The sequence below is a fragment of the Halictus rubicundus genome, chromosome 9 (genome assembly GCF_050948215.1).
Source record: "Halictus rubicundus isolate RS-2024b chromosome 9, iyHalRubi1_principal, whole genome shotgun sequence".
Taxonomy (NCBI): Eukaryota; Metazoa; Arthropoda; class Insecta; order Hymenoptera; family Halictidae; genus Halictus; species Halictus rubicundus.
The window spans coordinates 6,195,691-6,210,198 of record NC_135157.1 but is presented as its reverse complement, the minus strand read 5'-3'; the positions used below and the strand labels follow the sequence as shown (position 1 = coordinate 6,210,198).

At 37.0% G+C, this 14,508-nt stretch overlaps 1 protein-coding gene and 3 non-coding genes across 12 annotated transcripts in view; 1 reads left to right on the top strand and 3 right to left on the bottom strand.

The window, feature by feature from the left end:
• The window catches only part of Fry (microtubule binding protein furry), a 33,825-nt gene extending 21,416 nt beyond the window's left edge, over window positions 1-12,409 (top strand). For 4 of the 9 annotated variants that reach the window (XM_076793327.1, XM_076793330.1, XM_076793325.1 and 1 more), the window contains 23 exons: window positions 2,684-2,788; window positions 2,872-3,006; window positions 3,456-3,724; window positions 3,812-3,938; window positions 4,032-4,222; window positions 4,492-5,126; window positions 5,228-5,393; window positions 5,593-5,902; window positions 6,007-6,310; window positions 6,435-6,943; window positions 7,038-7,346; window positions 7,601-7,769; window positions 8,183-8,355; window positions 8,426-8,500; window positions 8,625-8,660; window positions 9,157-9,330; window positions 9,407-9,544; window positions 9,776-9,957; window positions 10,020-10,212; window positions 10,298-10,555; window positions 10,656-11,157; window positions 11,502-12,137; window positions 12,231-12,409. In XM_076793327.1, the coding sequence (XP_076649442.1) occupies window positions 2,684-2,788; window positions 2,872-3,006; window positions 3,456-3,724; window positions 3,812-3,938; window positions 4,032-4,222; window positions 4,492-5,126; window positions 5,228-5,393; window positions 5,593-5,902; window positions 6,007-6,310; window positions 6,435-6,943; window positions 7,038-7,346; window positions 7,601-7,769; window positions 8,183-8,355; window positions 8,426-8,500; window positions 8,625-8,660; window positions 9,157-9,330; window positions 9,407-9,544; window positions 9,776-9,957; window positions 10,020-10,212; window positions 10,298-10,555; window positions 10,656-11,157; window positions 11,502-11,665 (5,124 nt within the window). In that variant the 3' untranslated portion in view covers window positions 11,666-12,137; window positions 12,231-12,409. The other 5 variants (XM_076793328.1, XM_076793333.1, XM_076793329.1 and 2 more) reach the window with 5 other exon arrangements.
• On the bottom strand, window positions 584-656 carry Trnaa-agc (transfer RNA alanine (anticodon AGC)). Its single transcript has one exon. It is a non-coding gene; the product is annotated as a tRNA-Ala (tRNA).
• Trnaa-agc (transfer RNA alanine (anticodon AGC)) lies at window positions 1,738-1,810 on the bottom strand. The gene has a single exon. It is a non-coding gene; the product is annotated as a tRNA-Ala (tRNA).
• On the bottom strand, window positions 1,890-1,962 carry Trnaa-agc (transfer RNA alanine (anticodon AGC)). Its single transcript has one exon. It is a non-coding gene; the product is annotated as a tRNA-Ala (tRNA).
• Window positions 12,410-14,508: the final 2,099 nt, after the last annotated feature.

The window sequence follows — 14,508 nt, the reverse complement described above, 5'->3', positions numbered from 1 at the left end:
CATGAGTTTTGCTCTACACGAGTGATATGGTCACTTATTTCCAATGATCTCCTGACTCTTGAGTAAAGAGTGATAGTATCACCTTTGTTTAATAATAATTTGTCCCTTGAAACAATTGGCTTACTCTAGACGTTTCGTAAACGTACATGCCGTTTTGAAGTTTAGTATAATTCCAGGTGGACTCCATACTGAGTCCTAACCCAATTTTATAGGCCACCATTTTATAGGCCTCCATCTATTGGATACCATTTTGAGTTTAATGCATTAAAATCATAGAATTCATCATTTTTTAGAGAACAGTTATGTTGGAGTTAATTATAATTCTGGATGGATACCACACAGAAGCTTCACTCAACTTTATCGGGGTACCATTTTAAGTTTTACGGATATAAATCATAGAAATCATCAGTCTTTCAGTTTTAAAGAATACCATTTTGAAATTTACGATAATTCCAAAAGGACAAGATGCCGAGGCGTGGTTCAACTTCATAGGGAGGCTATTTTGAGTTTCATGAGTATCAATCGAGTATTACCTTGAATTTCTTATTTATCTTTTGGTAAAATGATCAAAAAAGGATTTTATTGGAGGCGCCGGGCATCGATCCCGGTACCTCTCGCATGCTAAGCGAGCGCTCTACCATCTGAGCTACGCCCCCTTTGATTTCACTTAATCGAAGTGCTATTTTAAGTTGTTGAATAATCTACTTTTTATAATGCATTGGACTAGCATACTTGGAAAGACTATCCCTTAACAGTATAAATATGTGTATACCGCTTGTGTACTACTTCCACGTAATTTGTATTCTGGTCATCTATAGTCCCTCTCCCACTGGATATTCCTTTTTGTAGCTTTCCACGAAAGGAATTGCATCATTCTGTGAACGAGTTACAATAAAATTTTTGGTGGATGAACAGGGTGCACGAAAATTTTGTTTTATCAAAATTTGCATACCCGTTATTACATTGTCTTATTCAACGGTAACTCATTCGCATACTTAAAATAATAAGCGGAAGAGTATTTGAAATCAGTACTTGTTACAGTAATATTAATACAGTACCTAAATCTATGGGCTTACATAGCTTACCTATTCGAAGAGTCTCTTAATTAATAGAAATATCTTTGTATTGGCATTATGATTATAAATGACGAAATTGGATATAATCTTTCTACTGTAATAATAATATTGCCTAGAATAAATATGGGGCCATTGTTTTTTTCTGTATTACACACCTAAAATAGTGCGTCTATCGAATTCTCTGAATGGCTGTAAATTTTCGTAGCAAATAAAAGAACTACAAAATATAATACTTTGTGACCAATGTGCGACGCATTTCTTTTCCGGTTTACAGTTAACATCTGCTGTAAAAATTTCATTTTCTTTTCTGTTTATTATTTTTCTATACCTATATATGATATAATAATATCTACGTTTACTTACCAAGCAAATGTCTATACCCTTAAAATCGCGATCGGATTTAAACATTTTTTGCAAAATATGTATGATAATATTCACAACAGCAAAACTGACAAATAAAAGTTTCTGAATATTTTAAGCTTACTAAAGGAGATTGTAGAACATACATACTTCAATTAAATCCTTGTTACTGAACAGTAATTAGTAGAAACATCCACGATCTATTCAATCTATCTATCTTTCCTTCTCTTTTTTTCCATTAAAGTATAATTTGGAAAGTTTTAGAGAATAAAATTTTTTGTTTAAAAGTGAAAAAATGTAATGGAGGCGCCGGGCATCGATCCCGGTACCTCTCGCATGCTAAGCGAGCGCTCTACCATCTGAGCTACGCCCCCTTCGATTTATGGCATCTCAGGTGTCACTTAGGTCATTTCGTGCGATCTAGTTTTAGTGAAAGGTTGCAAAAAAAGATTTTGGAGGCGCCGGGCATCGATCCCGGTACCTCTCGCATGCTAAGCGAGCGCTCTACCATCTGAGCTACGCCCCCTGTTGCTCGGTCTGCTTCAGAAACGACTTTTAACCGCCGACGTGTTCCACTTTTACCCTTATTTTCATCCCCTACAACCTCTAGCCCTTTCAATTATTTATTTTGTTTGTAAACGAATACTACAATTGTAAATAAATTAATTGACTAACTTTTATCTGCAAATAATAATATATCCCTTAGAAATTTCAAGACAAGTTTCTCATATCCTTATTTTCATTACGGTTCCCATTTTTCTTTTGTTTAGTTGTTGAATCTCCCAAAAATCAAGTTGATTAATTTCACTTTTCATGAATGATTTAATATATCTTTTTACGTAAGATTAATACATTATTTTAATTCTTTTATATTTGAATTCAAGTATTTGTACCTTCCACATTTTTTAATGTTATTGATGTTTTACAGCTTATAATCACTAGATTGTGGATTTTTATGCATTCATGGAAATTTCCAAAATACAAGAAAATGTGTGTACGAATGGAAATTAATAATACTTTTATTTCACTGTGACCACAAAGAATTTTCGTACTGAATGGAAGAGTTTTTCCCCGTATATTGCATAAAATTAAGTATGAAAATGAGAGTTTGCATAATGATCCACAGTCTGATAATTACATTGAATGTTTTGTTCATACAAATTGTTTGCTCCGAAAACAACGACGAATTGAAGAATGGACTTTCTGAAACTATTTGTATGTGTAATTTGAAAATTATGTTTCTATAGTATTATGCTACGGACATGTCAAGGGGTGGAGCAAGAAGAGAAGGATGGGGCAGCGCTGAAGCAACGGAAATGGTGCTGAATAATTTATTTTACATAACCGCCAAGGTATTGTCAAATGAAATAATAATTCTAGAAAAATGTCTTGCACAATAAATACCTGTACTGTACTGTTACTGTATTTAATATAGTTCTCCGACGAGCATCCTAAAGAAACGGAAGAACTATGGGCAACCTTGTGCGGTTGTTGGCCTAACAATTTGAAAGTGATCATTCGTTACCTGATTATCGTCTCGGGAATGGCTCCACAAGAACTACTCCCATACGTAAGTTTCTTCTTTCCTTTAACAATAAGTATTTGTTAGCAATAAATGAAACTTTATATTTTGTCACATTCTAACAAAATAAATTTTATATTGCTTGAGAACACATTCTTTTAACAGTAAATAGCATAAATTTCCATCAATATCTAAATTTGTCAGTTAAAAATACGCAAATTACAAGGAAATAACACATGTAATAAATCTTTTGCATATGAAATGATTAGACTGCGGAGTTTATGCATTTATGATCAAAATAACTAGGCGCAACTTCAAACTGTAAAGACATTAGATATCCTCTGCAATTGAAGAAAATTATTAAAAGAAGAAGACATGCATTCTTATTTAACTTCCGTCTTTTACAATCGACTTACAATATTTTTATTTTGCATAAAGATCCGCGGTCTAAGCATTAGATAATAATTGATGTCACTAATCGATCATTGATGTTTCAGGCGAAACGCGTAGTACTGTATTTAGCCAGAGCTCGTCCAGATCGTTTGGTAGATGAAATGATGACCGAGCTGCAAACAGTGGAAACCCTTAATTGCCTGATTGAAAGAACCGAGACACCACCTTTTTATAGACTAACCAGCATGAGAAAGGCTTCTTCTCATAGCGATGCTCCGGCCGCTGATCCTGGCAACCCCTCTCGTGACCTTGCAGTCGAGAAAGGCACCATTCATACGAAAAGGCACTCCGGCGAGGATCCAGTTAAGACCGGGTAAGTTTCATGCGAACTCTATTAAAACATATTTCTCAGTGAAATGATCACAATATTTGATCTATTGACGAGTTGTTTGGTGTACAGGTCGAAATCTGATACAGCGCTACGGGCGCTCGCTGGATTTCAAACCCCAAGGGTCGAAAAAACGAGGACTGCGAGCGGTCCGCCGATTCTTCCTGATGATTTGTCCACTCCTACGACAGAGGCGGAGGTACTATGATCAGTTTTGCTCTAACGTCTATCATCATGGTTATATTGTAATGAACATACAAAACTTGTCAATGAGATCGCCATCTAATTTCAGTTAACTACTGACGAGTCCTGCTACGGGGCGCGCAATGGTCCCGTAGGAGTGAACGGGAAGATCTCTTGTGGTGGAGAGAAGTTCGACATTCCGCAACCGCATCCCTTACCGATGCCTGAATATGGTGGATATTTTGCACCTTTGACGGAATACCTGCCGGACAGTTCTCAGCCAATAAGTGGCTTTCACAGGTCAGATACTACGCCATTCAGTATCACTTGTGGACATACACTAGGTTTACATTAGTCCAGTAGCATCCCAGTCCAGTGATTCAATCCAGCTCAAACAATCCAATCAAATGATTTGGATTTTTCAATCGAGTATTCAACCCCACCATCAAGAATGCAATATTCCAGCGTTAAGCCACTGGAATGTAATCGCTGGATCCAGCAACTGGACTAATGTAAATCCAGCTTTACACTAAAATAAGAATCGAGAGATTATTTTACTCCCATTACAGGTGTAACATCGCCGTAATGTTGCTCACTGACGTTGTCGTCGACGGCATACAACTCGACTGGGCCATTCACGTGCCTCTGATGTTGCACATAGTTTTCCTTGGACTGGACCATTCGAGACCTCTAGTGAGGGACCACTGTCGTTGCCTGCTGTTGAATCTGTTAGTTGTCCTCGGAGATCATCGGGATCATCTGGGTGTAGCGCGAGTGTTGCTGGCTTCGAAGACAGAACAGCTGGGTTTGGGCCTTTCCACCCCAGCACTGCCAGTGTTAGAACATAACTTCACAGAGGTTGATCCAGAGTTTGACAGTTATCTGTATGGCCCACCAACGGTGCCTCCTCCGACCACACCACCAGCATCATCTTCACCGCCACCACCATCTTCTTCTCCTCCGCCTCCACCTCCACCTCCTCCCCCGCCACCACCACCACCTCCGCTACCCGAATCTTCCATATTCACTTCAACACCGCCACCACCACCACCTCCTCCTCCGCCACCGTTTCCACCTTCAAATAGTGGAACACCCACGCATTCGCCAATTCCTAATTCCATGTCCACACCCCCGACATCAATGAACCATGTGAACTCGGCGGTTATGGACAACTGCAAAGATTATTCAAACTCACATGCATACGGTGAGGAATCAAAATATTTTTTGTCTTAATAGGTCTAAATCTTTGCTTTTTTACAATTATAAATATAAAGGCTTAGTTTACAATCTAATATATTATTTCAGAGTCATCTGTTTGTACCAATTGGACACCTGCAACCGGATCGACAAATACCGTACCACCCGTCATAGTTACACCGGATGATGCTAATAACTGGATTGGCCCGCAACCTGGTCCTAACATGCCGATCCAAGATGTTATAAAATCTCTGATAAATTTCCTTGCTTCTAGGTATACGCACAGAATTAACATATCGTAGATTTGAGGCTTTCGTGTCCGGTATCCTATAGTTTTTAACAGAGGTCCATGTTCTGTAGAAATTATTTTCTCTATGCTTTGCAAGTATTGCAGCTATACAATAATGGGGAAATACTTTCCAAAGGGTAATTGACATTACAGTTACTTTTTAAAAATATTTTTCCTTTGGTAGAATACACCAACCACTGTGGAATTATGAGGACATGACCGCCAAGGTATGGTGGGTTCGCAGTGCAGAACAGCTAACAGTATTATTGCGGCACGTGTTAAGAGTCTTCAGAGATTCATTACCACATGCGCTAGTCAGTCAACGGTGGGCACAAACTGCGCTGCAATTAGGTCTATCCTGTTCGTCTAGACATTATGCGGGAAGATCTCTTCAGGTGTTCAGAGCATTACGTGTTCCCATTACATCTCGCATGTTATCGGATATTTTATCCAGACTCGTAGAAACTGTTGCCGAACAAGGCGAGGACATGCAGGTACTATCTTCACTATCTTCTAATAATTATTAAAAATAACAATTGTCTATTCAACATATTTTTTTTTAACGTCTACGGTTTTCCAATTTTTAATGTTTCTGCAGGGATATGTGACAGAATTATTATTGACACTGGAAGCAGCTGTCGATTCCTTGGAGTCAGATTTCCGACCTCTGGACTTTATGAAAGAAATATTTAAATCTACTCCTAATTTGAACAACAAAGATCCAGCATCTGGTTGTTTGATCGGTGGCAAACGTAGTCCAGGAGGAGGCAATGGATATCCGGCTGGTCCTCATATGTTCTCGCATCTGAATCAAGGCGGTCACACACGAAGCACTAGTTATTCAGTCAGTTATTGTATGAAAAAATCAAGTGGTGGTAATGTGGCAACCAGTGAAATAAAAGGTTTGTAATCATTTATTGTGTGAGATCAACATTTAGCCACTGGAAGCCTTTTAATAAGCTTCTTGATTACCATATTATCTTGTATTTGGTCTATTTTACAGTATAATTTTTCTCTTTGGTACAGAATTGGACAACAGGTGTAACAAATATCCAAATTCTAACCTTTCCCGATCAAGATCAGCTCAGTCCTTGAAGCTATTAGGCGACTCAGCAACGCAGGACGATAAAATGACAATTCTGGCACAACTCTTTTGGCTATCCGTATCTCTACTCGAATCAGATTACGAACATGAATTTCTTTTGGCACTGAGATTACTGAGTCGTGTACTTCATAGATTACCATTAGACCGGCCAGATGCTAGGGACAAAGTGGAAAAATTGCAACAGCAACTAAGATGGACTTCGTTTCCCGGTGTACACGCACTGCTATTGAAAGGGTGCACTAGCCCGAACACATATGAACCAGTGGTTACCTTACTGTCGCAGTTCACCCCTTTATTGGACTTGCCGGTCGTTGATCCTACTCAGAGTCTCGCATTTCCAATGAATGTTGTGTCACTGCTCCCCTATATGCTTCTAAATTACGAGGATGCTAATGAATTGTGCATCAGAAGTGCTGAGAACATTGCACAAGTAACTATGATATTTTAAACGCATTAAATCATTCATAACTATTATTGTATAATGTCTGTTTCAACATCTAAATACGAAATATTCTTTCTAACAGGTGAGCGCTGAAAAGGGGAAGAAACTAGAGAACTTAGGCACCGTCATGACACTGTACAGTCGACGTACTTTTAGCAAAGAAAGTTTCCAATGGACAAAGTGCGTTGTCAAGTATCTGTATGACACGTATGCCCATCTAAGTTTCAACATGCTAGCCTTCCTGGTGGAAGTGTTGGAAAAAGGTCCAGGAAGCGTTGCGTTGCCCGTGCTTAGTATTATACATTGTATGTTGCATTACGTTGACTTGGCTTCACAAGCTGCGCAACCAATCAACACCGAGCTTCTCAGAGTGATTTCAAAATACGTCGAGGTATGACGGTTTCCTTTAAATCGTAGCAAGTTGTATTTGATACAGCATTTCTTTGTTATGGAACCATTTCACGCGACCGAAAATTCGTAATAGTTTAACAAAAATCAAAAGTTATTTTTCATGTAGTTATTTCACTAGTCTCTAAAGATGATGGAATAATATTGAAATTGTATCCGTAGTTTACGTATAACAAAGATGTACTGTATTTGGAAATGTTTTGTGCGAGTAGTTGATACGTTATGATATAATACTAGGGTCCACACTGGAAAGAGGCCCTTAAAATATTAAAACTGGTAGTCACGAGATCGTCGACTTTAGTAGCACCACCTACTTCAGTGCATGGCTCATCTTGGGAATCTTCTTTAGCGTCTCCGCATCCGAGCTTCACCGATACCGAGATATTTACCAAAAAAGAACTGCCCGGTAAAACGATGCTCCTTAAGAATTACATGTTGCATGAATATAAATGTATTGAAGTCATTAAGTTCTTTTTTTCCTCTTACAATGCGGATCACGTTCACTGCATGGATCGCTTATTCAATGATGCACAGGTTGCGATAAAAATAATAATAAGAAGAAAATGTAAAATATTCAGAAAATACAGTTGTTATTTTTTTAATCAAAATTTACTATGTATAGTCATTTTAGACATTTTTTTGTTCAATCTTCTATGACAAACTTTATCAAACTTTCAAATATTTTTTGTCTGAAATAAAGGTAAAAAGCACTTTGTCGCAATTATATTGTGATACTATTGTTTCATTTTTGTTTGTTAAAATTTTCGATTTAGGAGAGTTTAATATTACGCTTAATTAACGCGATGTGTTTCTAAATAGGAAGGACTATGGATTTCACTTTTGACTTGTCTCAAACACCTGTAATTGGTAGACGTTGGCTAATACGTCAAGGTGTAGAGGAAAAGTCAGTTAGCTCTCCCCGATGTTCGGTATCACTGTCGCCAGCTGACAGTAATGCGGTTGCTGGTTGGAAACGGCCATGGATGTCACAGGTTCGATGATTACCAATAATATTAAAAAAATATCTGTCGATGATCGAATCTAACAATGCTTTCTGTTTAGGGACGCGTCAGAGAATGCTTGGTGAATCTTCTAACAACATGCGGACAACGTGTTGGACTACCAAAGAGCCCATCTGTAAGTTGTTACGCGTTTGCAAGCGTTTTCAAATATATATCTGGACTATACGTTTCTATTCAGTAGTTTTCCTAGCAATCATATCATCTATTAAGACTGATTTTCGTTATGTACCCCTTTTTAGGATGAACACATTAGTTCAATGACCTTATATAGCAAGGTAACAGGTTTCTTTAAATGCAGTCCGCACTCATTTTCACGAGAGTACAAAACTGTTTGTTTTTACTCGTATGTGATGTCTTATCGGTACAAGTATATCCACGCTTTAATACGCTTCGTACAAATGTTTCAAATTGCACAAAACCGTTGGAGACGAAGAACTCTCGTCTAGTCTCATTTTGTTGTAGGATTATTGATGCGCAGTAGATTTTTTATATAGCATGTGAATCGTATGAGAACTGCAAACTGTATCAGAATACATCGTACGTGTGTATTTGTCGTAACTATTGAACAATCGCTATATCAGCAACTATGCAAATAAGATCAGTGTAAATCGATTTATATTGAACACACATACATGCACTATAATTGCTACAATTCACGACATTGTCACATAGTAAAGAGCGAAAAGTGAAAACGTCATTCCAACAAGAATCCTGTTGCTACATTTCCTCTGTTCCATGTTAGTAAACTAAAAGCGTGTATTTGTAATACAGGTGATATTCAGTCAAAGTTCAGATTTAATGGAAAGACAATCATCCATGGCTTCCTCGACTGAAGAAGTTTCCGGGGCAAACAATGATTTGAGCGGAGGCTCGAGGAGGGATGACGAGCAGTTTGGTGTATTCAAGGACTTCGATTTCCTGGAGTATGAGAGCGAAAGCGTCGAGGTAAACAATTTTCGTTGCAAATATTCCTTTACACGTCTTTGAAAACAGTTGATATAAATTATTTATTAATTTTCAGGGCGAAAGTACTGATAATTTCAATTGGGGAGTGAGGAGACGCCCTCTGAGTGAAGGGGAAGAAAGAGAGTCAAGTCTGAAACAATTTGAGGAAAGTTTAAGCGAGAAAACACAGTCATCGAGTAAACATACTAGTCGAGTAAGTGAATTTAATATTTAACCCCTTAAGTGATCCGCGAAAATCAAAAAAGTGGTCCAAAAAGTCGATAATAATTCGATCGTGGACATTTACGCATTTACGCGTTAAATATATTGCTAAGGGAAAATTCTTTTTAATTTGTTTCTGAGGGTGTCTAAATTTTCCGCAATTTAGTAAGAACGTAGTAAATTAATTGGCGTCATGCCAACTAATACAATATTGAAATTCCAGCGAGGAGTCGCCGAGGAATCATCAGATGACGAAGCTGGTTCGGAATCACCTTTAGACGAAGTACCTGGTGGATCGGGAGCAGGCCAGGAGGCACATAATATTCCTGGAATGTTCCCTCCATCTTCACTTTCGTTAATGCCGACCCGCACCCGTCATGATTCGTCGACAAGGTCTGACACATCGTAAGTTTCCACTTAGAGCATAGAAAAGTAGTACTTTACTTATATACATCGCATGTTTGCAGTGGCTCCAGCGCTGGAGATTTAGGGGATGTAACTCCCTGTAACGCATCACCAAATCTTTCAGCACTGATGCCTTTTAGACAAGTCGTGCGAGACGATGCTGAAGAAATGTGGCGGCAACAAATTCAAAACCTTGTCACGCAATCTCTATACAACACGCTAGACTTTTTCCAACTATTAAGTAGAATTCTAAGGGTAAATACGACGTATTTTTAACTTATACGCTATTAGGGTTATGATGTGTTCTTTATCGTTACGTATTTTTCTTGTTGTCAATTAGGATGTGAGCAGTAAGTCTGTTACTCTCACGCGAGAAGCCAGTGCCTTATTGTGTAACGGCAGTCCCGCTTCCACTCAATTAGGTTATCATTTAATTAGTCACGCCGATTTGCTCAGCTCGAAAGCTGAGCCACCGTTGATTTGGTTTTCTATCGGTATATTTGCGAATCAAAGATTGAACGAGTCGTTACGGTTTGGGATGCTAGAGATTCAGGAGCACTTAGAGACGTTCTTAGATAAAAAGGATCATGCTACGGAAGTAAGTGTTTCAATGAGTAAGCACTAGAGGTGTGCGAGAACCTGAAAATCTAGTAAGCACTTATCAGATATTTAAAATATTAATAATATATTTCATTCAGTGTTTGGAAGCTACCAAAGCAGCAGTAAAGCTCCAAGCATTGGGCGGCGGTCATACAACAGAGGCGGGCCTTGAGGAAATGTTTTTGGACCTGGGTAGAGCACTTTATAAGCTTCATCTTCAACTTCTGCTTCTAATCGAAGCTTCAAATAAGATGTTGGGTACGTTAATGAATGCCGCGAAGAACGTGCAAATCCCGCTTCAAGATATATCTACGGAAATTGCGAGCATGAAGAGTGCTTTGAGTAGAGCGCTCGAAGAGAGTACCGAAAGTGAGAGAGGCACACCGACCCCAACGCCTAGTCCCAGTCCCTTACCTGGAGCAGGCGCCGTTGAAGAAGTTGCCCGTGTCGCGGAGTTACTCAGAAATGCCAGATGGTGTCCTGCACTCGAGGCTGTAAGGCTGCACAGAGCTCAGTGGCCTGGAGATCCCTTCCACGATGACGATGACGTGACGACTGCAGTTAACATGTATTGCAAATACCTAGGGCAAGACAGATCTGGTAAGAATGAATGACACTTGATGCGAGTCCAACATTTTTTGGGGGAATTAAAGGAATTGCTGAATTTGTTACAGAGCGATTAAACATTAAGTAATCAATGAAATATAAGGAGGTGCCTCGAAGAGCCTCTTATTATTTGGAGCTTATTCCTTTTTATATTTAGTTAAATATCACATTTTTCCTAATATAGGATATACAGTCGGGGTCAACATTAAGTGAACTGTATAAGGAAAATTTTGTAAAATGTGGATCTGTCGCTTCATTGATGAAAACCCTTGAATAGTGTACCATAAAATTAGAAATAGCAATATTAACGTAGTTAATTGTTATGATTCCTGTTATAGATATTTTTGTGGTGACACGGAAAGACGAAGAGATGTCAGAGATATTTAGTAGACTGATGGGAAGCTTGTTTCAAGTTCTCGCTGCCGTGACGGGCTTGGAAGCATCGACGAAGGCTGCCCGATTACAACACGATCATGCTAATAACTTGAAGAGCGACTGCTAACTCGTAACAATAAGTTTCAATATAATATTATAAACAACTATTTGTCTAAATTCGAGTCTTCGTCTAACTTAATTGTGCGTGCGTTTTACCCGTATATTCTTATGTTGTATACAACTATAGACGTATGTATGTATGTATGTCATGAGTAGTCGTCACAGTAATAGATAAACACGCACGAGTGGAAGCGCGTTAGCGACGATTTTAACGCTTCTTTTTTTAACACGATTGCAAAGACAAATGTACGTAATTCTTCGACAAAATAAACTATCGAAAATTTAGATAATGATGTATTCTTGTTAACCGTTTACGTTTCCTTTAGAAAATGATGTTTGATAATCAACTTGCTACGTTCACTCACCGGATCGAAAGCGGTAGTTGTAATCTTTATGACCATTTCCTTACCATACCGAATTTTTGCGAAAGTCTTGTTCAAACTATGGTTCAACATACTATGGAAGTGATTGATAACATGGTTTGTATGAAATATATGTATTGCAACGATTACCAACAGAACCACAGAATTTTGTCAGATATAATACTGAAACATTGTTAATAAACTAACCAGGGAGCGATTATTTATGATGACTATACCGGAAAGTGTATGCGACAAATGGGTCAGTTTGGAACTATATGGCCCACTTGTGGAGACCTCGCAATGCAAAGTGGTCTGAACAGTTTGATTAAGGAAATGGAATCATGGAATGCATTACCAGTACTAATTATATAACGATAATAACTAATAATACGATATAGGACTTTTTTTTGTAAGTCCGTGTTTTTCGTTAATAACTGAACAAAGCCGAGGCAGATATTTTTGCAAAGGAAATGACGCTACAAATGACCTCAGGAACCAACCATTTCACAGAGTTGATTTGAATTTTTGTATTTATATAACTTCATAACATTACATGTTCATAACATCACATATGTTACAAAATTTTTTTATAAAAAATATTCGAGCAGATTATACGTAACTCGAAAACATTTAATTTATATTTGCAATATTTGTTGGTGTCGTTAACAATTTCGTAGATATTTGTAGGATATTTGTTACTATATACATATTTGGACAGAAAATGTTTCAAGACTATTTAAACCACATGACTTGTACGTTGCTGTAGCTTTTACAAGATTGGATGTTTCATCCAATTTTTATTGGCCTACAACGCAGCATGCATTCAGACATTTACACATATGAAGCTGTTTGGAGTGTACCAACCCCTGCTTATCCTGAACCAGAAGTTACAGTCAGCGTTTTCTTTTACGTCACTGCGAACTCCAATTATCCCCCTCATTATCCTGTTGACGTAAGTTACTATATTAATATTTTATATTTATGAATTAAATAAACGGGACGAATTTTTATTCAGAATTTTCAAATATAAAATCGTTTGTAATCGTATAAAATCTTTTGAATTCTGAATAACATCCCTTTTTCTGTTCTCAACTCATTCATTCATTTGAATAGAATAGAATATGTTTTTATTGAACTTTCGCATTATGTATATATAATTATTACGCTTTCGTATACAATTTTTATTGTAAATCATTGCAAAAATAAATTAAATCTTCATACATATAATATAAAAAGTTTACATGAACCAAAATTGGCCTGAGGTTGAAGGGTTTGGGTGTTGATGACTTGTAATTATTATAATTAATTAAGTGTAAATAACACAATTTTGTTTTGGAGTACTGTGTTCGCTTATTCGATTATACATTTACTATTCCACTAATTATTCAAGTTTTTACAAAAATGTGGCATTATTTATTTTTAGATTCAATATAGAATTGAGGGATATCACTTTTTACACAAATTGAACATGATATTTCGACCAAAGTGGTTGTACGATGTTCTAGACATGAAAACTATGATGTTTCAGTCTTTCGATTTCTGAATAGTCATGCATCTTTCACTCGTACATATTAATTAAAAAAATAAATGATCATAATGAGAATTTAAATGCGTAAATTTTCTAAGAAAAAGAATTGGCAATCTTTCGAGAGGCATGTGCCACGCGAAGAACGTCGTAAAAACAAGGGTATCATGTTCACAAGAACCGAGCGTGCTTGTGGTGCACTTTAGCCGCGTGCTGCACTCGTGTTTGCATCAATTGGTCAAGCAATAAGAGCAGGTGACAGGTGCAATGGAAAATATAGCTACCGAAGGCTTTCTCTAATATTTACACGGTTTGTAAAAACTCAATATACCTTAAAATTATTCTCATTTTTGCTATATGTAGATACACCTCTAGCAAAAAATAAAATCGTGAACATGATTATTGAAATATTATTTTGGGCGTATATTAAGAACGAAAAATAGTATTGTATATATGTTGGACAAATACATACAATAAAGCAGTTAATGTTATTTAAAAAAATAGACCAATAAAATGATAAATGCTTTAACTAAATATAAAATAATAACTATGAAACTATTATACAAACATTTAAGTAACACACTATAGGATTAGAACTCTTTTTAATACTTCAAATTTTGATGGTGATGATAAAAATTGCGAAACAAACTCCAACATTTGAAGATAATTCATCCTTTTCAGTGACATTTTTGATTCTGTACATCATAAAAAAGCAAACATATTGCTTTTTATATTAATTTTCTTCATGTATCACGAATATTATCATTGCATCTATCTTTATCGTTTATGAAAATATGTTTGCATCAAGTATATGAGTAATTATAATAATAGAAAAAATGTGTAGATCGACTGCAAAACAGTAAATACATTTGAAAAATTTTAAAATTCTATATCATTTTTAACTTACTAGAGTTATCAAGAAAAGAAATAAATGTCTATACAGCTTCTGTACCTTGGCATTAA